Source organism: Chiloscyllium punctatum, chromosome 10 (genome assembly GCF_047496795.1).
Source record: "Chiloscyllium punctatum isolate Juve2018m chromosome 10, sChiPun1.3, whole genome shotgun sequence".
NCBI classification, from domain to species: domain Eukaryota; kingdom Metazoa; phylum Chordata; class Chondrichthyes; order Orectolobiformes; family Hemiscylliidae; genus Chiloscyllium; species Chiloscyllium punctatum.
Window position 1 is genome coordinate 87522563 of NC_092748.1, and position 27436 is coordinate 87549998.

A 27436-nucleotide genomic window follows, 5' to 3' on the forward strand; every position below is an offset into this window, starting at 1 on the left:
GGACAAATGCCACTGGTCAAACCATTTATTTTAAAACAAAACAGAATTTATTTACAAGAATACTGAATGAATCACCAACAACAGAATACCAAATAACTTAACCTCTCTGAAAACTCAACAGATCATCCCAACTTAACGATGCTGTTCCAAATACTTGCAACAACCTCCATAAACATCACTTGGCAAAAAAGGTAAAATCAAACGCAGGTTCTTACAGGGTAGATGTTAGAGAGAGAGTACCAGCCTGGACCTGCTGCTTTGGGTCTAGCAGCTTTTTCCCTACTACTGCTAAAAACCAAACTCAAACCAAAGGAGCTGAGCTGGGCGAACTAGCCACTCCCCTTTCATGTATAATGTGTTTATATTTTAAACTTGAAAGCCTTCTGCCTGAGGCAGAATCTGTTATTTATTATCAAATTGGCCCTAAAACCCTTCAAACCCAGATTTTTCAGAGTCTGTATCATTTACAATTTCTCTGGAAAAAAAAAGCCAAGGATAGCATTACCTTGTTAAAGGAGCAGCTTTGACACAGAGATGCATATAAGAACATAATTGACGTGGGGTATGGAGGCAATAGGGGGTGGGTATAGTGATATAGGTTGGCAATGGAGGCGTGGGAGCCACAGAAGCATAGAATGACATTAACAGTATTGAGGAATGGGGTGATTACAGGATATTAGGGGAGTTGATACGGATAGGGCAGGTGTAGGACAGGGAGTGTGTCTACTTGCTCCTTCTGTCTGCTAGAAGGAGACATTGTGTAATGTATTTTTCCAGTACACTTGGCCATACTGCAATCCCAACTGTCAATCCGAATTTGGTAGTCAGCATCATTACTTACATACCCATGATCACCTACCAGGTTTAAAATTTAAGCAAAGCTCTTAACTGTCAATCAGTATTCACAGGTGCATACTCTACAGCAATGCCTTTTTTTTTCATCAGTACTCAAGTTATGTACTGGTCTTTCTGCTATAACATCTCATCAATGTGAATTTGCTGTAATGCGAATGATGAATTGGTAACGTTGTTTCTAAAGCGCAAACTTTCAAAAAGTGTGTTGGCTATAACATGATTACATTACCAACACTATAAACATTATTTCTAAAGCGCGATTTTTCTACAATGCTTTATAAAAGAATGGACTTTATTACCAAGCTACCACTCTTTTCAGCATGAAAATTAGAATTTGCTATTAATCTTTAGTTGTTAGATTGCAAAAGTGTTATTTGACTCTGTTGAGAGAATTGCCCAGGACCTCTGAAGATGGGATTCTGGATAATCCAAGATGGAGGATGGGAAAAATTTCTGGTTGCAACAGCTGCTCCCTTTTGAGGTATTTTAGATGCTGGAGGTGATTTCCTCGAATTGCAGGAGCAGCAATTACTGTTTTATATGTTGTTGCATTGTTTTGGAACTTTGGATAAAAAGGTCAAAACAACAGCAGTTGTAAAAGGGAAAAGAACAGCCAAAGAAAGCACATGGTGAGGTCAGTGACATTGCCTTGGCTGTTTGAATTCATGTATCGCTGGACATCGGAGTATGTCTGGGAAAATCAACAAACAATGAAATTCACAACTAATCTTGGAGGAACTGTTGGGTGAAGTTCACAGCACAGAATCAGATAAGTTAATTCTTGTTTATAAGTGTGGCTGACAGATAATCTTCAGTAGTGAGTAGCGTGGGTTCTTTCTTGATTATATGTTTTTGGAGATATGTCTCTTGATGAAACTTAAAATATAAGACATAACTATTAATTTAACCTGGGGCAGTGTTTGGAGAGGAATAAGACGTGTTAATTTCTGGGTCTGTAGATTGTGAAGGAGCAAAAATGGCCTTTAAAAGTGATATGTACTTCTGTCAGATGTGGGAATTTAAAGAGAGTTTAAGGGTTACTGCAGATTATATCTGCAACAAATGCTGTTAGCTGCGAATCTTATCAGATCGAATGGATCGGTGGGAGAGACAGTTAGAAGCAATGAGGAATTTGCAACAGCAACAGTATGTGATGGATGGCAGTTATAGGAAGGGGGGAAAGTCTCAGATACAGTCACATAGATGGGTTAACTCCAGGAAGGGTAAGAGAGGTACGCAGCTTCTGCAGGAGTCTTTTGTGGACATACACATTTCAAACAAGTATGCTGTTTTGGAAAATGTAGGGGGTGATGGATTCTCAGGGGAACATAGCACAAACAGCCAAGTTTCTGGTATTGAGACTGGCTCCAATGCAACGAAGGATACATTGGATTCCAAGAGATCAATTGTGTTAGGGGATTCTTTAGTCCAAGGTATGGTCAGACTTTTCTGTAGCCAGCAGCGATAAAGCAGAATGCTGTGTTGCTTCCCTGTTGCCAGGATAAAGGATGTCTCAGAGAGGGTGCAGAATGTTCTCATGGGGGAGAGGGGCCAGCAAGAGGTCATTGCCCACTTTGGAACCAATGACATAGGAAGGGAAAAGGTTGAGAGTCTGAAGGGAGATTAGAAAGAGTTAGGCAGGAATTTAAAAAGGAGGTCCTCATGAGGAGTAATATCAGGATTACTCCTGGTGCTACGAGCTAGTGAGGGCAGGAATAGGAGGATAGAGCAGATGAATGCATGACGGAGGAGCTGGTGTATGGGAGAAGGATTCACGTTTTTGGATCATTGGAATCTCTTTTGGGGTAGAAGTGACCTGTACAAGAAGGACGGATTGCACCTAAATTGGAAGGGGACAAATATACTGGCAGGGAAATTTGCTTGAGCTGCTCGGGAGGATTTAAACTAGTAAGGCGGGGTGGGGGGGGGGGGTGGTGGTGTGGTGAGACACAGAGAAACAGTGAGGAAAGAGATCAATCTGAGACTGATACAGTTGAGAACAGAAGTGAGTCAAACACTCAGGACAGGCAAGGACAAGGTAGGACGAATAAATTAAACTGCATTTATTTCAAACCACTATTGGAATATTGCATTTATTTCAAAGCAAGGGGCCTAACAGGGAAGGCAGATGAACTCAGGGCATGGTTAGGAACATGGGACTGAGATATCATAGCAATTACAGAAACATGGCTCAGGGATGGGCAGGGCTGGCAGATTAATGTTCCAGGATACAAATGCTACAGGAAGGATAGAAAGGGAGGCAAGAGAGCAGGGCGAGTGGCATTTTTGATAAGGGATAGCATTACAGCAATGCTGAGGGAGGATATTCCTGGAAATACATCCAGGGAAGTTATTTGGGTGAAGCTGAGAAATAAGAAAGGGATGATCACCTTATTGGGATTTTATTATAAATTCCCTAATAGTCAGAGGGAAATTGAGAAACAAATTTGTAAGGAGATCTTAGTTATCTGTAAGAATAATAGGGTAGGGGATTTTAACTTTACAACATAGACTGGGATTGTCATAGTGTTAAGGGTTTAGCTGGAGAGGAATTTGTTTAGTGTGTACAAGACAATTTTCTGATTCAGTATGTGGATGTGCCTACTAGAGAAGGTGCAAAACTTGACCTACTCTTGGGAAATAAGGCAGGGCAGGTGACTGAGGTGTCAGTGGGGGAGCACTTTAGGGCCAGTGACCATAATTCTATTAGTTTCAAAACAGTGATGGAAAAGGATAGACCAGATCTAAAAGTTGAAGTTCTAAATTGGAGCAAGGCCAATTTTGACGGTCTTAGGCAAGAACTTTTGAAAGCTAATTGGGGGCAGATGTTTGCAGGTAAAGGTACGGCTGGAAAATAGGAAGCATTCAGAAAAGAAATAACGAGAATCCAGAGAAAGTATATTCCTGTCAGGGTGAAAGGAAAGGCTGGTCGGAATAGGGAATTCTGGATGACTAAAGAAATTGAGGGTTTGGTTAAGAAAAAGAAGGAAGCATATGTAAGGCACAGGCAGGACAGATCGACTGGATCCTCAGAAGTATATAAAGGAAGTAGGAGTATACTTAAGAGGGAAATCAGGAGGGCAAAAAGGGGACGTGAGATAGCTTTGGCAAATAGAATTAGGGAGAATCCAAAGGGTTTTTACAAATACGTTAAGGACAAAAGGGTAACTAGGGAGAAAATAGGGCCCTTCAAAGATCAGCAAGGTGGCCTTTGTGTGTAGCTGCAGAAAATGGGAGAGTTATTAAACAAATATTTTGCATCAGTATTTACTGTGGAAAAGATTATGGAAGATATAGACTGTGGTGAAATAGATGGTGGCACCTTGCAAAATGTCCATATTACAGAGGAGAAAGTGCTGGATGTCTTTCTCCAGCAGTAAAAGTGGATAGATCCCCAAGGATCTGATCAGGTGTACCCGAGAACTCTGTGGGAAGCTAGAGAAATGATTGCTGGGCCTCTTGCTGACATATTTGTATCATCGATCGTCACAGGTGAGGTGCTGGGAGACTGGAAGTTGGCTAACATGGTGCCATTGTTTAAGAAGAGTGGTAAGGACAAGCCAGGGAACTATAAACCAGTGAGCCTGACATCGGTGGTCGGCAAGTTGTTGGAGGGAATCCTGAGGGACAGGATGTATATGTATTTGGAAAGGCAACGACTGATTAGCGATAAGCAACATGGTTTTGTGAGTGGGAAATCATGTCTCACAACTTTGATTGAGTTTTTTGAGGAAGTAACTAAGAGGATTGATGAGGGCAGTGTGGTAGATGTGATTAGATTAGATTAGATTAGATTAGATTACTTACAGTGTGGAAACAGGCCCTTCGGCCCAACAAGTCCACACCGCCCCGCCGAAGCGCAACCCACCCATACCCCTACATCTACCCCTTACCTAATACAACGGGCAATTTAGCATGGCCAATTCACCTGACCTGCAGATCTTTGGACTGTGGGAGGAAACCGGAGCACCCGGAGGAAACCCACGCAGACACGGGGAGAATGTGCAAACTCCGCACAGTCAGTCGCCTGAGTCGGGAATTGAACCCGGGTCTCTGGCGCTGTGAGGCAGCAGTGCTAACCACCGTGCCACCGTGCCGCCCACCATATGATCTATATGGACTTCAGTAAGGCGTTCAACAAGGTTCTTCATGGGAGCCTGCATAAGAGGTACAGTTAGTAAGTTTGCAGATGACACCAAAATTGGAATCGTAGTGGACAGCGAAGAGGGTTACCTTAGATTACAACAAGATCTTGACCAGATAGGCCAATGGGCTGAGAAGTGGCAGATGAAGTTTAATTCAGATAAATGTGAGCTGCTGCATTTTGGGAAAGCAAATCTTAGCAGGACTTATACACTTAATGGGAAGGTCCTAGAGAGTGTTGCTGAACAAAGAGACTTTGGAGTGCAGGTTCATAGCTCCTTGAAAGTGGAGCCGCAGGTAGATAGGAGAGTGAAGAAGGCATTTGGTATGCTTTCCTTTATTGGTTAGAGTATTGAGTACAGGAGTTTGGAGGTCATGTTGCGGCTGTACAGGACATTGGTTAGGTCACTATTGGAATATTGTATGCAATTCTGGTCTCCTTCCTATCGGAAAGATGTTGTGAAACTCGAAAGTGTTCAGAAAAAATTTACAAGGATGTTGCCATGGTTGGAGGATCTGAGCTATAGGGAGAGGCTGAACAGACTGGGGATGTTTTCCCTGGAGTGTCGGAGGCTGAGGGGTGACCTTATAGAGGTTTACAAAATTGTGAGGGACATGGATAGGGTAAATAGAGAAAGTCTTTTCCCTGGGATCAGGGAGTCCAGAACTAGTGGGCATAGTTTTCGGGTGAGAGGGGAAAGATATAAAAGGAGCAACTTTTTCTCACAGAGGGTGGTACATCTATAGAATGAGATACGAGAGGAAGTGGTGGAGGCTGGTACAATTGCAACATTTAAGAGGCATTTGGATGGGTATATGAATAGGAAGAGTTTGGAAGGATATGGGCCAGGTGCTGGCAGGTGGGATGAGATTGGGTTGGGATATCTGGTTGGCATGGACAGGTTGGACTGAAGGGTCTGTTTCCATTCTGTGCTTCTCTATGACTCTGAATGTATGTATGGTTGGAGCTAGCACTCCAAGCATAACTGTGACCTAGAAATTTGGTGCCACAGATTCTGAGGCAGCAATGGTTGCTGTGGGACTTCGACTTAGTCCCAACTCCAAGGATCCCATAAAGTCTGTTTTTGTTAACGCTCATGAGTCCTAATAACCGGTTCTTGGAGGTCTGATTCCTGCTGCAAAAAAAAGGTCCAGAAAAGACAGTTTGAAAATAAACCTTAAAGTTTAAGTCTTCACAGCACGCTTGGCCTCACAACCTGCTTAGCAATTGAAGTCTAACCACTCTCCACAGAATAACTCTTATCCCCTTACTCCCAAACCACCTCCCATAGCCCAGATTTTAATTTCGGAGTCTTGTGAATTCTAGGACATTAAAATTGAGAAGAGGTTTGTGAAGACAAATATTGGCCATAAATAAATGAATAAATGCAGAAGAGGGAGTGAAAGAAATGTATTTCGACATATTTGTAAGGCTCTGGATGAGAGTGGTGCTGGAAAGCACAGCAGTTCAGACAGCATCCGACGTGCAAGGAAATCGACGTTTTGGGCAAAAGCCCTTCATCAGGAAAGAGGCAGAGAGCCTGAAGGGTGGAGAGATAAATTCTTCAGGCAGTCTGCCTCTTTCCTAATGAAGGGCTTTTGCCTGAAATGTCGATTTCCCTGCTCTTCGGATGCTGCCTGTACTGCTGTGCTTTTACAGTACCACTCTAATCCAGAATCTGGTTTCCAGCATCTGCACTCATTGTTTTTACCTATTTGTAAGGCTGCCACATTCACTATAAGGTTCAAAGCTGAGGGAGAAACTGTCAATGTTCAGAATTTGGTTGAAAGGGCCATGGAAAAGATGGGTATATAAATGTGATATCGGCTATGTCCTCAATATGGAGGGTAACTTTCAACTTAGACTGGTTAAGCCGTATAGCTGAAAATGTGTTGCTGGAAAAGCGCAGCAGGTCAGGCAGCATCCAAGGAGCAGGTGAATCGACGTTTCAGGCATGAGCCCTTTTTCAGCTCTTCATTCCTGAAGAAGGGCTCATGCCCAAAACGTTGATTCTCCTGCTCCTTGGATGCTGCCTGACCTGTTGCGCTTTTCCAGCAACACATTTTCAGCTCTGATCTCCAGCATCTCCAGTCCTCACTTTCTCCTCTAAGCCATATAGCTGTTTGCATGTTGTAAGCTTTGAAAGCAAAGAGTACTCTTTCAGTGGTGCTAAAAGACAAGAATATGCTTCAGTCAACACAATATCAACAAAACTCTATGGAAGTATGTCCAACTAAGAAATGTATTTGGCAATAATCTATAGGGGTAAAATTCCTTCTGTTGATATTAATTTGTAAGTATGCTGCTGAAACTATCAACAGGCAGAATTAATGCCACCAAATTAGCCAGTGGCAGAGGCCAACAATATTCTTGTTGTGATATTTGCATACTTACCCATAATAGCCAGGGCTGTTGCTTTGGTTAAGTATTGTGCCATCGAACCGATCACTTCTAAATTAACGCCTTCCAGGTTACATCTGCTTATGATTCCAGTTCCAGAATTAATCCAGTATAGTTTATTTTCAGCATAATCAATTGAAAGACCTGTAAGTAAAATCAGCGTTTTAAATTATATGCATAATTTAGCTGAAACAATGTTTAAAGACATAGTTGTAGTTTTTAGAAAATGCACGCAAAATGCTTGGTCGATATCTTAGTTAAAAATTCAAAAATAAATCACTAGACTTACTTCAAAACTCAGTACTGTAAATTACTACTGTCACTATTTGCCTGTAACCAAACCAAAAGTAACTTTAAAACTTTTGACTTGGAGGAGCCGGTGTTGGACTGGGGTGTACAAATTTAAAAATCACACAACACCAGGCTACAGTCCAGCAGGTTTATTTGGAAGCACTAGTTTTTGAAACACTGCTCCTTTATCCTGCTCTTATGGAGCAGGACCATAAGACACAGAATTGATAGCAAAAGGTTACAGTGTCATGCAATTGAAATGATATACTGAACGAGCCTAGATTGCTGTTAAGTCTTTCATCTTTTAGAATGGGTTTCAGAGTTCTGAGATGTCAGTTTTTTTTATAAAACTTTAAGTTATCTCGAAAATGTGACTTTAGATTAGATTATTTACAGTGTGGAAACAGGCCATTTTGCCCAATACGTCCACACCAACCCTCCGAAGATTAACCCACCCAGCCCCATTCACCTACCCTATACTTACCCCTGATTGATGCACCTGACACTATGGGCAAGTTAGCATGGTCAATTCACCTGACCTGTACATATTTGGACTGTGGGATGAAGCCAGAGCACATGGAGGAAACCCCAGCAGACACGGGGAGAATGTACAAACTTCACACAGGCACTCACCCAAGATGGGAATCGAACTCAGGTCCCTGGCGTTGTGAGGCAGTAGTGCTAACCACTGAGACACCAAAACCTGTAACCCATTCTCAAAGATGATAGACCTAACAGCAGTCCAGGTTTGATCAATATATCATTTCAGTTGCATGATGCTGTAATCTTTTGCTATTAATTCTGGTCTTGTGTTCCTGCTCCACAGCTACCTGATGAAGGAGCAGTGCTCTGAAAGTTAGTGCTTCCAAATAAACCTGTTACACTCTAACCTGTGTTGTGTGGTTTTTAAGTTAAAACTTTTGGGGCAGTTTAAGTAAATATACCTTAAAAATTCAAAAATGAATTTGCTGCCAAAGAACAAATGCCTTACCATATTTTCTGAGGGTCAAAATTCTATCTGGACCCCCAAAAGACAAATATGTGTATGGATGATACTTATAGGTTGCAAACAGACATGTTAATTCATTACACTCAAATTCAGTTTTGATGGAAGATTATCAAGCTGAAACACCTACTCTCTTTTACTCTTTTCACAGTTAGTGTCTGAATTATTGTGCATTTCTAGCATTTTCAGTTTCCACTTTAGCTTGCTGCTGTTAATAGATTTATGCCCTGCACTTGAAATTTGCTGTTTTATAAGAAGTCTGAAACTTTGCTGTGGAATAGTTGTCAATTAAAGCTCATACAGTTCCCAAAATCCTCTATTTCATTATTCTGATTGAAATGCTAACTGCTTATGGAAATACACAGTACAATACAAAACAATACAGCACAGGAACAGGCCCTTCGGCCCATCAAGACTGTGCCCATCCTTAATCATTATTTAGACCTGCTGCTTTTTGCCCATGTGCAATATCTATCTCTCTGTTTGCCTCCTGTTCATGTGTTTATGAAGATATGTCTTAAACGTTGTAAACTTGCTTGCTTCTACAATTAATGCTTCCTCCACATTAATAGAAAAATGTTAAGCATTCATACGAACAGCATGTAAATTACATCACTGGAAATATTGCCTTCAGTGTTGGACTTATAAAGACAGAACATAGTTTGTTTGGTGTAACATAATATGTTGTAATATTACAAAGTACTATGTTTGGAACCTTAGAAGTCATATAATGAAAACATCTTTTCACCATACATCCTGTAAGTGTGAAATTTACAACCCACAGGGAATGTTTTAGCTACTTGTAAACATTTAACAGATGGCCTCAGGATAGAGAAGTAGAATTTCTCCAGGGTTTTTTCTTCTTGCCCACCAAAGTTATATCAGAAAAATGGACAAACACCATCACAACATCATAGAAAACTGGATCTGTGAATGTGACAAGCTCATAATCCATCTTGCTTGTCCCATTCCTTGTAGTCAGATGATAGTGATAATGAAGTTGCCGCTAATTCAGGCAATATATCTCAAACACTTGTCTACAAGACAACTAAAACATCAACATGGTAGCCTGAGTGTTGGACAGCTTTTAGAACTCTCAATTCAAAGTCATATTTTTTCTTCCAAAAACCGTTATACTTACAGTAAGTGTAACATTCATTTTTAAAACTAATCCTAAGAAATCATTTGAGTTCTGACCTTATCGATATGACTGATGTTTCCCAATGAAATATTTAAATAATTTTGTGAAAGTATTCTATCATATCATATTTTCAACAACATATTATATTGTGTAAATATTTTTTCAGGAATCAAATTCAAACCGCTACACTTAACTTTGATCTTAAGTGTAAAAAATGTTGTAAATTCAACTCATTGTTAAGAAGACACAATTTCTACAGCCAGACATTTTACCAGCTACATTTTTTTGAAAAATGAAATCAATTGTGCTGAACATTTAATACCTTAAAGGTACATATTTGAAATATTAATCGAAGAAAAGGATGCTTGCTTTCTCAGTCAGTGGTGGTGAATCTTTGGAACTCATTGCTGCATAAGGCTGTGCGGGCCAAGTCATTGAGTGTCTTTAAGCCAGTGATCAATAGATTCTTGATAGTAAGGGGTTAAAAGGATAACGTGAAAAAGGCAGGAGAATAGGGTTGAGAAAGGTATCACACATTATCGACTGGTGGATCTGACTTGATGGGTTGAGTGGCTGAATTCTGTTCCTTTATCTTAACAATCAAAATGTTAATGGTGCAAAGCAAAATCTTAATGATGCAAAGTTAGCTGGATGTTAATGGTTTGTGAACAACAAATGTCATTCCTAATATGCAAATCAGCCAGCAATCAATGGCAAGGATGAGATAGCCCACAAATTGCAGATCACCACAGCTTGATGGCCAGTCTGTATCACACTACTGATGACTTCAAGAAAATGTCATTTTCTGCCTCATGTCCAGGTGATTTTCATGAAGTTGCAGCATTTGTGCAGAAATTGCACATTAATTGTGCCATGGAAAGTTAAATTGCTGAATTAAAAGCATAAGAACCATTTGAATGACATGATAATTGTCATTGATTGCTGCTTAATATTTATTTTCCAGAAGTGAAAACAAAAATTGTGACTTCTTCCTACTCCTCCAGGTAGTGAATTCATTTGGATTGTTTTTCATACTTGTATTCAAGCATATATCGCTCTTACTGTACCTAATGACCTAAGACTTCCAGTAACTTTCTGAGCAAATAAAATATAGATAAATATGAGGCTATCTAATTTGGTAGCAAAACTGGAATGTAGACTGTTAACTGAATAGCGATAGATTGGGAAAGGAAATGTGCAAGGGGACTTGGGTGTCCTTCTACTCCAGTTGCTGAAAGTAAGCATGGAGGTAGAGCAGCAGTGAGGTTATGTTGGCCTTTAAGAGAGTATTCGAGTACAGGAGCAAGGATGTGATGCTGCAATTGTACAGGACCTTGGTGAGACCACACCTGGAGTATTGTATGCAGTTTTGATCACTTTATCCCTCTGGCTATGGAGGGAGTACAACAAAGGTATACTAGACAGATATCTTGGATGGTATGACTGACATATGAAGACACATTGGTTCAATTAGATCTGTATTTACTGGTGTTTAGAAGAATGAGAGAGGATCTCATAGAATCTTACAACATTTTAAGTGGACTAGACAGCATTAATGCAGGAAGGGTGTTCCTGATAATTAAAGAGTACAGCACCAGAGTTTACAGTTTCAGGATATTGATAAAAACTGATAGAACTGTGGATGATGTAAACCAGAGATAAAAATAAAAATTGCTGAGGAAGGGTCATTCGACTCGAAACATTAAATCTGATTTCTCTCCACAGGTGTGACTGGACCTTTTGAGCTTTTCCAGCAAATTCTATTTTTGTTCAGTGTATGGAGTAGGCCATTTAGGACTTAGATGAGGAGATACTTAGTGAGTGATGAACCAATGGATTTCTCTGCCACAGAAAGTGGTTGAGGACAAAACACTGAATGTTTTGAAGAAGGAGTTAAATTTCGTTTTTAGGGCTAAAGGGATCAAATGGTTTAAGGAGAAGGTGGGAATAGGATACTGAGTTGGATGATCAGCCTTGATCATAGTGAATGGCACAGTGGGTGTGAAGGTCCTGCTGCCCCATTCCTGTTCCAACTTTCTATGTTTCTGTATATTTTCAGCTGAAGGATACAGGAACAGGTCAAAGTAATAATTCCATTCCATGAGGATCTGCTCTATTACTTTACTTGAGGTGGGATGGTTTTGCCTGGAGTGAACTTGCCATCATGCAATGAATGGGAATTTAGTTGGTAAAACAAAGCCTCTAAATTGAAGGTAGCCCTGTAGAAAAGCAGATGGCCCGACCACTGATCAGAGAACACAGATTTTTCTTTCTTTTGCTTTTCAACACAGTGCAGTTGTAAACTTCTCAGTTGTTTGGAAATGCTAAAGATCTTACCAGCAAGATTTTGCAAGACAGTGATTAAGCTTTAATGCTGAGAGTATTTATTTGACTGCAAATTGTGGCAAATTAAAAGTAAATATTTGAAGATCACAAATGACAAAGAATACGAAAACTTCAAAGAGAATTAATAATCATGCAAATGATAGATCATTTAGCACAGATCTATTAGACTTTTCATTAATAGCATGTTTGTGGTGCCTTTGGTGCTTCAATTCATGATTAATAAATATTCTTATACTGCTAAGTGAAGAAGGCATTTGGTATGCTTTCCTTTATTGGTCAGAATATTGAGTACAGGGGTTCGGAGGTCATGTTGTGGCTGTTCAAGACATTGATTCGGCCACTTTTGGAATATTGTGTGCAAATCTGCTCTCTTTCCTATTTTAAGGATGTTGTGAAACTTGAAAGAGTTCAGAAAAGATGTACAAGGATGTTGCCAGTGTTGGAGGATTCGAGCTATAAGGTGAGGTTGAATAAGTTGGGGCTGCATTCCCTGGAGCATCAGGCTGCGGGATGACCTTATAGAGGTTTATAAAATCATGAGGGGTATGAATAGGATAAATGGAAAAAGTCTCTTCCCTGGGGTGGGGGAGTCCAGAACTAGATGGCATAGCTTTAGGGTGAGAGGGGCAAGATATAAAAGAGACCTGAGGGGCAACTTTTGCACGTAGAGGGTGGTGTGTGTATGGAATGAGCTGCCAGAGGAAGTGGTGGAGGTTAGTACGATTGCAAAATTTAAAAGGCATCTGGATGGGTCTATGAATAGGAAGGGTTGAGAGGAATATGGGCTCGGTGTGGGACTAGATTGGGTTGGGCTATCTGGTTGGCATGGACAAGTTGGACCAAAGGGTCTGTTTCTGTGCTGTACATCTCTACAACTCTGTGACTTGATGCTGCCTTATGCTTTTATTTTGATAATTTAAATGTCTGATGCCAGTAGGTATCCATCACAATGCTTAAGGTTAAATAACAAACAAATTTGTCCTGAAGAAAGGTCACTGAACCCAAATGTTAACTCTGATTTCTCCCTACAAATGCTGCCAGATCCGTTGAGTTTTTCGAATAATTTCTGTTTTTATTTTTGCTTCTGATTCCTAGGATCCACATCTCATTCTTTTTTAAACAAAGAAATCAAAGATTTCTTTTGTTCTTAGGAGCAAAGGTAATTTATTCAAGTGTCAAAAACTTCTTCTTCCAGTTTGAGGAAAGCTAATTTTAGAAAAGGCTAGGTATACTGCAATGAGTAACTTATCTTCTTATTTCACAAATTGCATGCACCATCTACATGGCATAAGTCAAGACTGTGATTAAATGCTCTCCACTTGCCTAGATATGTGCAGCTTCAACAGCATTCAAGGTGCTCAAAGCCATTCAGGACAAAGCAAAAAGCTTCATTGGTAAAGCATTTAACATCTTAAACATTCTCTCCCTCTACTGTGGGTAGACAGTGTGAGCATTGTGTACTATCTCCAAGCATGATTGTAGCAATTCACTGAGGTTTAGTTGACAGCACTGTGCAAACTTGCAACCTCCACTAACTGGAAGGATAAGGTCATCTGCAAGTTCTGCTCCAAACAACACATCATCCTATCTTGATAAATCGGTGTTCCTTCATAATATAGGTACATTCACAGTGCTATTCAGTCAGAGTCAGGGAACTCCCTTCCTAATAACACTGTGAATGTACCTACATCATAAATACTACAGTGGTGCAAGAAGCTGATTCACAACCAACTTTACAAAGTCAGTTAAAGATGAATGATAACTAGCCTAGACTGTGATGCCCGTAACCTGTGAATGAATAAATTAACTTCCAGCTGTTATTTTTGCTTGTAACGTTATTATATCTATCACTGTCAACAACTCTTAAATTGATTCATTAAAATGTTATTATTTCAAAATCCAACATTTATGCGATAAATAAAAGCTAATGGTTCATGCAAAAAAATCTTTGTGTAAGTCCACAAAAGATATATACATATAAACCACTTGCGATCTCATCTGCAAGATCTAATAGATTCAAACTCATCGATTCAGAAACAAGAACAGAAATTGCTGGAATAGCAGATCTGGCAAAATCTTTGAAGAGAAATCAGAGTTCATGTTTCGGGTCCGCTGACCCTTCCTGAGAACCATTAGTTCTGAGGAAGAATCAGCAGACCTGAAAGCGGTAACTCTGATTTCTCTTCACAGATGCTGCCAGGCCTGCTGAGCTTTCTGCCTTTGTTTCTGATTTACAACATCTGCAATTCCTTCAGTCTTCATAGATTCAGATCATTGTTCCAGTGCAGAATGAGGCCTTTCAGCCCATCAGGTCTGCATCGACTGATGAAAGAGTTTGACTGGTGCCAATCTCCTGCCCTTTCCATGTTATCTGACAGGTTGTCACTACTTAAATAATGGTACAAAGTCCTATTGAATTTCTCAACAGAAAAATGGCTGTCCTCACTAGCCAAGAGTTTATGGGCAATACTTGCTCAGTCCACAATTAGAAAGTCGAGCCTTTGGCTGGTTCTGACAACCTTGATGCATTATATGTGTTGTAGGCGATTAACTGCTTGCAGGTGGGTTACCAGAGGGAGAACTGGGAGTGGTGGCAACTGCTGGGACAGCACTCTGGTGCCAGCAGCATTGGTGGATGAGTCCCTACTATCCCGATAAATTGGTCAGGCACGCTGGAGCCATTAAAGCATGCCGTTGTAGGAGGAGGTTGTGGTTGGCCTTTCCACCGGGCCAGCCCTAGCCACTGGAAATGGATGCTGTGTCCATCAGGAGATTCACAAGACAGCCCTATCTGGTAAAATGCCCATTCATCATTGGTAAACAAAAACAGCCACAGCACAGAAACCCTTAAGCGTCTTTAATTACCCATTTAACACCATCAATTGACCTATAATGTGCAATACCATCAAAGACAGAAGGGTGATTGCAATAACACCATCTTATCCAACTTCCATGCTTTCCTCCTGCCTCCCAGAGGCCCCTCTGGGCCCTCATAAAGCCTCACCCATGAAACACCCATGTTTCAAATAATTTTCCACAGTATTTGTACCTCTTGGCTTCCATGTCTGAACATCCCACCCCAATACCACCCTCATCTGGCTGGAGAACTGATGGGAGGCCTCTGTTGCTGCATCCATGAGGTTGAACAATTTGCAAATGCAATCAGACAATTAAATAGCATCCCATCTGTGTAAAGTTTGAGTGAAGTGGAAATTCTGACCCTAAAATCTGATGGCCGATGAGAAGCAGACAGCGATCCATTTCCACTCCACAGAAACTGGAATCAATGGTTGTTAAAGGTAATGCTGCCACGCCGTCATTGGGAATTTCAGCTGGATCTATTGATACAGATGAGTACAACAGACCTGGGGTCACGGGAGAGGTTCCACAGAAAGTTGGATACAAGGGGCAAAATGATGTTTTTTTGGCGTCCCTTCACCCACTTAATGATACATGGTTTTATGATCAGGCAGGAAATGCCTTTCAGTGAATGATTCCAGTTTGTTAGGCTGCTGGCAAATACCCAGGATTTTCCTGCTGGGCTGCTGGCAAATATCCAGGATTTTCCTGTGAGGCTGCTGGCAAATAACCAGGATTTTCAGAAGGACCTTCAAGAATCCCATGTGAATCCATTAAATCACTGAACCATGAAATTCCAGTGAGCAGAGGAATAATTGGCTTTCAGTGACACATTAATGAGAATTCATTGACATTCCCATCCTACTTTGAGTCCTTCCACCTCACACTAAATTAGCAAAAGTTATTCTTGACACCAGGATTTGGACACTGGGTACTTCCATCCTACTCTTTCATCATCCTTGTGGTCTGGTGGGCTCCATTACCTTACACATTCCCTCATATCTGTGACTGAAATCACATTGTACACAATACTTGTTTACAAATTATTCAACTCAGCTGTTTTGTTTACAGCTCAGAAACAATGACAAAGAACAAGTAAAAAACTAGTTTTGAACAAAGCGGGATCAATGCTGGGGAGGAATAACTGGAATGATGCCAAATGCACGAGTTTACATAAAGCACAACAACAAATTAAATCCATACGATGTAGTTATATCCTCAAAATTAAGATACAGATTGAAATCTGGCAGAAATGCTCATTCTGCTTATCCTTGAACTGGAGTAGACTTACTAACACTTAACCTGTCTATAGCTAATAAATCAAAGCAGTCTACAAATCAACTTGATTTAAAATACACAGGGGTCAATTTTCATTGCTTTCACCTGGAGTTAATGGAGAGGTAACAATCTCCAGATGGTATCAGTAGCCTTAACATACTGTTAACACCAGCAATGTGACTGGCTCCATTTTAAAGGGTATCGAGTTTCAGGCAATCAGATTTTCTTAACATGGTGAGCGAAATCCCATCATGTATGCCTGGGTAAGATTCTGTGACTTTGAGGGCCCTTGCAGTGCTCCTATCCTTGATCAGGAGGCCAGGGTTCCAATCCCACCTGCTCTAGAGGTGTGTAATAACAGCTCTGAATAAGTTGATTAGAAAAGGAGACTAAATTTTAAAAAAAACAAACATGTGACATTGAGGGACCCTTGTGGTGTAGTGGAAATATTCCTGACTCTGAGGGAGGAGGCCTGGGTTCAAGTCCCACCTGCTTGAGAGATGCTTTATAATATCTCTGGAAAGTTGATCAGAAAATATGGCATGCATGTCATAATCAGTCCGGCAATAGAACTGACCAGGTTCCCAAAAGGAAAAGGGCTAAGTGACAGTAGATTTAGAGTTGCTGCTTCTTTGAAACCCCCACCATCTATGATCCTGAGATCTGCCATCATAACATTTCTGGCTGATGATTATAAAAAAGCTGTGAGTCCTACAGCTCACCTTCAGCAATGTTGCTTTGTAGCTGAGAGCTTAAAATTGCAGAGAACTACTTCAGTATTCAGCCACCCACTAATTCAAAATTCATGCCACACAATTCAAACATTTTAAGAAAAGACAAACAATGATTGAAATACAAAAGAAACTATTCAATTTCTGGCAGTTGACTCTAATACCTGAAGTAAAATACTACAAATGCTAGAAATCTGAACCAACATCAAAAAATGTTGGAAATGTGCAGCACATCTGACAGCACTGGTGGAGAGAAACATAGTTTCTCCGATAAGGCCTAAAGTGGAATCCTATAGGGCCCTAAATAGTGTGGGCTATCGTGAGAAACCGAGGTGTTCGGCCTTTCAGAGAGAAATACTGCAAGAAACGCAACAAAAAAAGAAACTCAGCCAAAGTATCTTAAATTTAACTCTTGCTTTCAGCTCCATGAACTCGCAGAAATGTAATAGATTTGATGCAAATTACAAATTGAGGGAGGAGGAAGAACAAAGGATCTCTTTAAGGATGGAAGGCAAGAAAGATTAAAATAGTCAGTTATATTTTCCTATAGAATACTGAACTGTAACCTTATAGAAATGGTAAAGATTTGTTTCTCAATACCTAATGTTTACAACGGATTATAGTTAAAATGAAATCCTCAGACTCATCTCATACCAAGAGTAATTTATCTCTACACAACAATTTTCATTTAAACCATATCAGCAGAAATCTCATAAAAAATAAAGTCTGTTAAGACCTCAGTTTTTCTTTTGTTTATCAAATCTTACTGCTTTCTTACTGCTCTGCAGCTCTGGTCTTCAAAATTGGCTTCTGAGATTTGATTCTTGAGAGTTCTGAGATGAAAACTAAACAGGTCAGTAAACAGGGCTTTAGTATTTTCAATATATCCTACGAGTTTTGCAGATTGACTGATGGGAACATAATACTCATACCTCTGTGAGAACATTTACATTTTCTATGCATTTAAAATTCACACTTCTCATGTTGCAATTCCTATCTCACCTGGCAATCATGTATATTAACAATTTACTCTAATCTATCTAATAACTGGATTTCTGTTTTCACTTTTTTACACATTTTAGAACAGTTTTAAAGGTATCAAATAATGCAAGGCTGAATACTAATGTATAAGCATGACTATTCAGGAATAAAAATGTATTTATTCAAAACGTTATTAGCATTAACTAAATAGTGAGCATATGACAGTTGCTTCATTAATATTTTTACTAAAATTAAAATAATACAAAGTAATAAATTATGAAGAAATGCAATTGAATGTTTTGAAATGGTAAAGATTTTTCCCTCTTGACGCCTGGGACTTTCTGAGATTCCAGAGTTAAATTCTGATCTGTGGAAAAGATGAGATGAAGCAGCTTTATTTGCTGAGTTGGGGATGGGAGAGGGCTTTAGTTCCTTTCTAGGTGTGTTGGAGAAACAGAGATTGAGTTTTGGAAGAGTTGAAGATTAAACAGGGTTTCTCTGAAAGGAAAGCAAACACTGTGTTTTTCAGAGGCTCTTTTCTTTTGGAAAAGTCAGTCCTTGAAAGAACAGTGCATTAGACCACCGAATAACAGTGAAAAAGGATGAGATTCTGAAAAAGGATTATGATTCAGCCATTGTTGTTTTGGAACTCACAGCAACAAGATTTTGTATCATGATTTGGGGTCAGGACTACTATGATCTTGGATCAGACCAATAAATTTAATCTATGTTTTTTTTTTGCAAATGTCAATTTATATTTGTTAAAAATCTTCAAATGTGAGATCCAGGCACTTATTGAAATATTAAAGCATAAGATGCCACAGTTTTGAACAAATCACAATTAACTTTATTGTACTAGAAGAGTAAAACAATCTATTAAATTAATATTTTAGCATGTAGAATTAGCATGATGCAATAAAGGTAAGAGAAAAAAAAACATCAAACATACCCCACAGAGGTGTGGTCAAGCCAGGTCTTATGAATATCTCCCCATCCCTCCACATGTTAATGATATGGTTGTCATCAAAATTCATTAAAACTTTACAGGAGATTCCAATTCTTCTCCTTTGAAGAATTAGCTTTGGATCTCGCTCAAAAGCTATATCATTATGGAATGCCTCAGCGAAGCATCCCACTGGGTAATCCACTTTCCTTTCCTAGGACTGTGCACCCTGAATTGTTGAATTGACATGACAGCATCTACTCACAGACAAAACTTGAGCTTTTCTTCCAGACAGCTAGCTTTACTAAGCTGGTATTGCCCCTACACTTCACCAAGCTCTACTGTTTCTCAGCTGGACAAAACAAACATTGTGTGTGAACCTCCTTTACTCTTGTTCTCAGCTGCGCTAAACAATTCATGGCACATAGCATCCAGTCTTTTCCAAAATGTAACCAGTTTTAGGGTTTTTTTTTCCTGAGCCTGAACCCAAACTCATAGCTGCACCTTCTGGCTTCAAAGTCCTGAGTCATAACTGTACAAAGCCTGGTACAGAAGCATCTTTTCAGTATGCTTCCTCACAATTACAGGACTAACTACCAGCCAGAGGTCTTTTCCTATTTGCCTTCACTCACTTGACTAAAACTGACTGTCCAGTAACATTTGAACTACCCTGAGCCATATATTGACCTCATAGTGTGCCTGCCTTTGTTCCTTCGGAGGAATCAATAGTTAAGCTCAAAATGTTGACTCTCTTTCTCCTCAGATGCTGCCTGACATGCTGTGCTTTTTCCAACGCTAAACTTTATTGAATCAGGATTCAATGTAGCAACCAGTTGAGCTGTTGAATATGTCAATCTTTGAAAGACAGCATTTCCACAATGTCACAGCACTCAAAGGTTACTGGAATGTACAGATTCATATTTATAAAAATGGATTTCATCACATTGCACACAGTTTGGAAAAATCTGGGTAAGTAATAATATGCACAGCAATACTATGCAACCAAATTTTAATTGCTTCATCTTTTTCTTTGTTGTTTTCTGCCAAATATGCATCCATTCATTGTGAAGGAAGTCAAATATCATGAAGGCTTTGCAAAGTTAGTGACGTTACAAAAACTGAGGTCTCAATTCCTCTCGACTCTCAGCTTTTCACACATGAGCTTCCTGATGATACTATGATACCAATTACAATGCACATTTCTTAACAGGAGTATTTTATCTGTTTGTTCTGTTTTTACATGTATTTGATGATTGGTGATCAAAATGGAAAAGTATACTCAAATTTACGTCAGCAAATTAATTATGCATGAGTGTAGTGACTGTAGTGAGGTCAGGCAAGTGGACCTCCTAGAATATGAGATCTCTGATTGGGGCTGTTACCGTGGTCCAATTAGGGAGCCTTGGCTGATGGATAAAAAGAAGAGTCAGATATTCTGACACTCTGAGAGCTGGCCCTGAGGCAGCTCGACTACCATCCAGGACTTTCCACGTGTAAATAAAGGGTGATTGATGATGGGATACCAGCCTCGAGAGTTATTTCACGCTGAACCAGTTGGAGAAAGTCAGGGAAATAGAGACGGATGATGCAATGGAAACATAGAAACACTGAAATATAGAAAATAGGAGCAAATATAGGCTATTTAGGCCATTGAACTTATTGGGATTTTTTCTTTGAGTCCTTCAGGTGGTCAAGCAAGACACCAGAAGATTACAGCAGGTTATAATGCTGCAATTTTATCACAAATTAATTATAAAACCACAATTTTCAGAAATTAAGCCAAGCATATCACATTTCTAATGTAATCCTTGTGTTTCTGAAGTAGTTAGATTGATGTTAGAATAATCAGATTGCAATTTGGTACACACAGCATCACTGGATAGAGACACGTTGTCATCTTATTTGAAGATGTCCATGAAGATAGGTAAAACTTTGATGGATGTGGAAGGCTCCTTTAGGGCCTTGGATGGAGGTGAGAGAGGAGGTGTGGGCGCTTCCTCCGCTACATTGATGACTGCATTGGCGCCACCTCGTGCTCCCGTGAGGAGGTTGAGCAATTCATCAACTTCACCAACACATTCCACCCTGACCTTAAATTTACCTGGACCATCTCTGACACCCCCCTCCCCTTCCTGGACCTCTCCATCTCCATTAATGATGACCGACTTGACACCAACATTTTTTACAAACACACCGACTCCCACAGCTACCTGGATTACACCTCTTCCCACTCTACCTCCTGCAAAAATGCTATCCGGTATTCCCAATTCCTCTGCCTCCATCATATCTGCTCCCAGGAGGACCAGTTCCACCACAGTTCCATCAGATGTCCTCCTTCTTTAGAGACTGCAATTTGCCTTCCCACATGGTTATAGATGCCCTCCAACGCATCTCGTCCGGCAATCACTTCTCTAGCTTCTCACGGAGTTCTCGGGTACACCTGATCAGGTCCTGGGGAATTATCCACCTTTAACCGTTTCAAGACATCCAGCACTTCCTGCTCTGTAATCTGGACATTTTGGAAGATGTCACCTCTATTTCCTTACAGTCTATATCTTCCCATATCCTCTTCCACAGTAAATACTGATAAAAATATTCATTTAGTATCTTCCCCATTTTCTGTGGCTCCACACAAAAACCGCTTTGCTGATCTTTGAGGGGCCCTATTCTCTCCCTAGTTACCCTTTTGTCCTTAATATATTCGTAAAAACCCTTTGGATTCTCCTTACTTCTATTTGTCAAATCAATCTCATGTCCCCGTTTTGCCCTCCTGATTTCCCTCTTCAGTATACTCCTACTTTCTTTATACTCTTCTAAGGATTCACTCGCTCGATCCTGTCTATACTTGACATATGCTTCCTTCTTTTTCTTAACCAAACCCTCAATTTCTTCAGTCATCCAGCATTCCCTACACCTACCAGCCTTCCCTTTCACCCTGACAGCAATATACTTTCTCTGGATTCTCGTTATCTCATTTCCGAAGGCTTCCCATTTTCCAGTCGCCCCTTTACCTGCGAACATCTGCCTCCATTCAGCATTTGAAAGTTCTTGCCTAATACTGTGAAAATTGGCCTTTCTCCAATTTAGATTAGATTAGATTAGATTACTTACAGTGTGGAAACAGGCCCTTCGGCCCAACAAGTCCACACCGCCCCGCCACCCACCCATACCCCTACATCTACCCCTTAACTAACACTACGGGCAATTTAGCATGGCCAATTCACCTGACCTGCACATCTTTGGACTGTGGGAGGAAACCGGAAATAGAACTTCAACTTTTAGATCTGGTCTATCCTTTTCCATCACGATGTTAAAACAAATAGAATTATGGTCACTGGCCCCAAAGTCCTCCCCCACTGACCCCTCAGTCACCTGCCCTGCCTTATTTCCCAAGAGTAGGTTAAGGTTTGCACCTTCTCTTGTCCACACTTAACAAATTCCTCTCCATATAAACCTTTGACACTATGGCAGTCCCAGTCAATGTTTGGAAAGTTAAAATCCCCGACCATAACTACCCTATTGTTCTTACAGATAGCTGAGATCTCATGGAACATAGAACATTAGAGCGCAGTACAGGCCCTTCGGCCCTCGATGTTGCGCCAACCTGTCTTACTAATCTGAAGCTCATCCCACCTACACTATTCCATGTACGTCCATTTGCTTGTCCAATGACAACTTAAATGCACTTAAACTTGGCGAATCTACTACCGATGCAGGCAAAGCATTCCCTACCCTTACTATTCTCTGAGTAACGAAACTACCTCTGACATCTGTCTTATACCTATCTTCCCTCACTTTAAACTTGTGTCCCCTCATATTTGCCGTCCCCATACTTGGAAAAAGGCTCTCCCTGTCCACCCTATCTCACCCTCTGATTATCTTGTATGTCTCTATTAAGTCATCTCTCAACCTTCTTCTCTCTAATGAGAACAGCCTCAAGGCCCTCAGCCTTTCCTCGTAAGACATTCTTTTCATACCAGGCAACATCCTAGTAAATCTCCTTTGCACCCTTTCCAAAGCATCCACAACCTTCTTATAATGCGGTGACCAGAACTGTACACAATACTCCAAGTGTGGCCGTACCAGAGCTTTGTACAGCTGCATCATAACCTCCTGGTTCCGGAATTCAATCCCTCTATTAATAAAGGCCAAAACACTGTATGCCTTCTTAACAACCCTGTCAATCTGGGTGGCAACTTTCAGATGACATGGACACATGTGTACATGGACACAGAGATCTCTCTGTTTATCTGCACTCCCAAGAATCTTACCATTAGCCCAATACTTTGCATTCCGAATACTCCGGCCAAAGTGTATGACCTCACACTTGTCCACATTAAACTCCATTTGCCACCTCTCAGCCCAGCTCTGCATCCTATCTATGTATCTCTGCAATCTACTACATCCTTTGTCACTATCCACAACTCTACCAACCTTAGTGTCGTCCGCAAATTTACTAACCCACCCTTCCAAGCCCTCATCCAGGTCATTTATAAAAATGACGAACAGCAGTGGACCCAACACCGACCCTTGCAGTACACCGCGAGTAACTGGATACCAAGATGAACATGTTCCAGCAACGACAACCCTCTGTTTTCTTTCAGCAAGCCAATTACTGATCCAAACTGCTGTGTCCCCCACAATCCCATTCCTCCGCATTTTGTATAATAGCCTACTGTGGGGAACCTTATCACACGCCTTGCTGAAATCTATATACACCACATCAACTGGTTTACTCTCATCTACCTGTTTTGTCACTTTGTCAAAAACCTCAATAAGATTTGTTAGGCACGACCTACCCTTTACAAAACCGTGCTGACTGTCCCTGATCAGATTATTCTTTTCTAGATGGTTATAAATCCTATCTCTTATCACCTTTTTCAACTCTTTACCAACAACAGAAATGAGACTCACTGGTCTGTAATTACCAGGGTTGTCTCTACTACCCTTTTTGAACAAGGGAACCACATTTGCTATCCTCCAGTCCTCAGGCACTATTCCTGTAGACAATGATGATTTGAAGATCAATGCCAAAGGCTCGGTAATCTCTTCCCTTGCTTCCCAGAGGATCCTAGGAATGGTCCCATCCAGACCCAGGGGACTTGTCTATTTTCACACTCTGCAGTCATTCTAATACCTCTTCCTTGTGAACCTCAATCTCTTCTAGTCTAGATGCAAGTATCTCTGTATCTTCCTCGCCAACATTTTCATTTTCTATAGTGAACACTGTCGAAAAATATTCATTTTGTGCTTCCCCTATCTCCTCTGACTCCACACACAACTTCCCACTATTATCCTTGACTGGCCCTAATTTAACTCTCGTTATTCTTTTATTCTTGACATACCTATGGAAAGCCTTAGGGTTAACCCTGATCTATTCGCCAACAACTTCTCATGTCCCCTCCTGGCTCTTCTGAGCTCTCTTTTTAGGTCTTTTCTGACTTCCTTATAACCCTCAAGTGCCCTAAACTGACTTTTCACATTTTGTCCTAACATAAGCCTTCTTCTTCTTCTTGACCAGGGGTTCCACTTCCTTAGTAAACCACAGCTCACGCGTTCTATATCTTCCTCCCTGTCCGACAGGTACATACTTATCTAGGACACACAGGAGCTTTTCCTTGAATAAGCTCCACATTTTTAATGTGCTCATCCCCTGCAGTTTCCTTCTCCATTCTACGCTTCCTAAATCTTTCTTAATTGCAAGTTTGTTTCTCAATTTCCGTCTGACTATTAGGGGATCTATAATATAATCCCAAAAAGGTTATCATTCCTTTCTTATTTCTCAGTTCCACCCAAGTATCTTCCCTTGATGTATTTCCGGGAATATCCTCCCTCAGCACAGCTGTAATGCTATCCCTTATCAAAAATGGCACTCCCCCTCCTCTCTTGCCTCCCTTTCTATCCTTCCTGTAGCATTTGTATCCTGGAACATTCAGCTGCCATTCCTGCCCATTCCTGAGCCATGTTTCCGTAATTGCTATGATATCCCAGTCCCATGTTCCTAACCATGCCCTGAGTTCATCTGCCTTCCCTGTTAGACCGCTTGCATTGAAATAAATGCAGTTTAATTTATTAGTCCTACTTTGTCCCTGACTGTTTGACTCAATTCTGTTCTGAGCTCATATCGATCTCTTTCCTCACTATCTCCCTGGGTCTCATCCCCCCACCTTACGAGTTTAAATCGTCCCAAGCAGTTCTCGCAAATATCCCTGCCAGTATATTAGTCCCCTTCCAATTTAGGTGCAATCCGTCCTTCTTGTACAGGTCACTTCTACCCCAAAAGAGATTCCAATGATCCAAAAATGTGAATCCTTCTCTCAGACACCAGCTCCTCAGCCATGCATTCATCTGCTCTATCCTCCTATTCCTACCCTGAATAGCTCATAGCACTGGGAGTAATCCAGATATTACTACCCTTGAGGACCTCCTTTTTAAATTTCTGCCTAACTCTCTGTAATCCCCCTTCAGAATCTCAACCTTTTCCCTTCCTTTGTAATTGGTTCCAATGTGGACAATGACCTCCTGCTGTCCCCTCTCCCCCGTGAGAACATTCTTCACCCTCTCTGAGACATCCTTGATCCTGGCACCAGGGAAACAACACACCATTCTACTTTTTCTCTGCTGGCTACAGAAACGTCTGTCTGTTCCTCTGACTACAGAATCCCCTAATACAATTGATCTCTTGGAAGCTGACGTACCCCTCGTTGCAGAAGAGCCTGACTCAATACCAGAAACTTGGCTGTTTGTGCTATGTTCCCCTGAGAATCCATCACCCCCTACATTTTCCAAAACAGCATACCTGTTTGAAATGGGTATATCCACAAAAGACTCCTGCACTAGCTGCCTACCTCTCTTACCCTTCCTGGAGTTAACCCATCTATGTGACTGTATCTGAGACTTCCCCCCCTTCTTATAACTGCCATCTATCACTTACAGGTGTTGTTGCAAATTCCTCATTGCTTCTATCTGTCTCTCCCACCGATCCACTCGATCTGATAAGATTCGCATCCAACAGAATTTATGGCAGACATAATCCGCAGTAACCCTTAAACTCTCATATCTGACAAGAAGTACATATCACTGCAAAGGCCATTTTTGCTCCTTCACAATCTACAGACCCAGAAATTAACACCTTCTTATTCCTCTACAAACACTGCCCCAGGTTAAATTAATAGCTATGGCTTATATTTTAAGTTTAATCAAGAGACTTATCTCCAAAAACATATAATCAAGAAATAATCCACTATACTCACTCCTGCAGCCTTTCTCTTGTACAGACTTAAAACAACAATTAATTTATCTGATTCTGTGCTGTGAACTTCACCCAACAGTTCCTCCAAGATTAGTTGAGAATTTCACTGTTTGTTAATTTTCCCAGATGCACTCTGATGTCCAGCGATACACGAATTCAAACAGCAAAGGCAGTAACTGTGCAGGTTCGTTCTCTCTCTCTCTCTCTCTCTCTCCTACACTGTTCTCACCATGTGTTTCCTTTGTCTGCTCTTCTCCCTTTTAAACTGCTGTTGTTTTGACTTTTTTTTCCAAAGTTCCAAAACAATGCAACAGCATATCAAACAGTAATTGCTGCTCCTGCAATTCGAGGAAATCACTTCCAGCACCTAAAATACCTCAAAAAAAGGAGCAGCTCTTACAGCCAGAAATTTTTCCTGTCCTCCATCTTGGATTGCCCAGAATCCATTACGGAAAACATCTTTGAAAATTCTGCTATTTTTCAATATTTTCGAGAGCACATCTGATGATTATAGATTATTTGGCCTCTTGAGCTTTGCTATTCAACAGGGTCACAGCTGATCTGTTGTGTTTTGAATTCCACATTCCAATCTACCCACTTAACCTTTTTCTCACTTTCCTGACAACAATGCATCCACTGATCTGTCCTCTGATGGAAAGAAAATATCCTCACCTGTGTTTTAAAAGGGCAACTCCTAATTTCAAAATGGTGCCCCAAATTTTGGACTTGCCCACAGAGAAAACATAAATTCCACTTCATCTTATATACCTCAAATAAGTCACCCTTGCTTTTTTAAACTCCAGTGAGGAGGAAGGGAGTACTTGACCTCAAAACCAGCACCAAACTCACGGTCCCAAGAACACTGGTGATATCCGCCATTCAAAATGGCTATATGAGGAAGGAACAAGGGCTCAGAAAGCTTACAGTTTCAAATAAACCTTTTGGACTATAACCCAATGTCGTGTAATTTTTGACTTTGTCCACCGCAGTCTGACACCAGCACCTCCACATCATCAAGTTTAATAACTGAAGCAGGTTGTATGCCGAGTGGTTAGTTTTCCTGCATGCCACACAGAAGGCCTTGATAATGAGTTGTGAGTGAAAACAAACACATTACCCACATACTGTAGTTCAATGATAGTGAATGAGGCAACTAAGGAGCTGGCCTACAGGCAGTGGAGATTAAACAGGTTTCTGTTTGTTCTGTAG

General features: G+C 40.7%; 1 protein-coding gene across 1 annotated transcript in view; it reads right to left on the reverse strand.

Annotated features, from left to right (window-relative positions):
* Nucleotides 1-27436, reverse strand: part of LOC140482363 (low-density lipoprotein receptor-related protein 1-like) — a 1932271-nt gene that overhangs the window by 581308 nt on the left and 1323527 nt on the right. The window contains exon 32 of the mRNA XM_072579726.1: nt 7394-7543. Coding sequence (XP_072435827.1) covers nt 7394-7543 — 150 coding nt within the window. The remainder of the gene's footprint in view (nt 1-7393; nt 7544-27436) is intronic.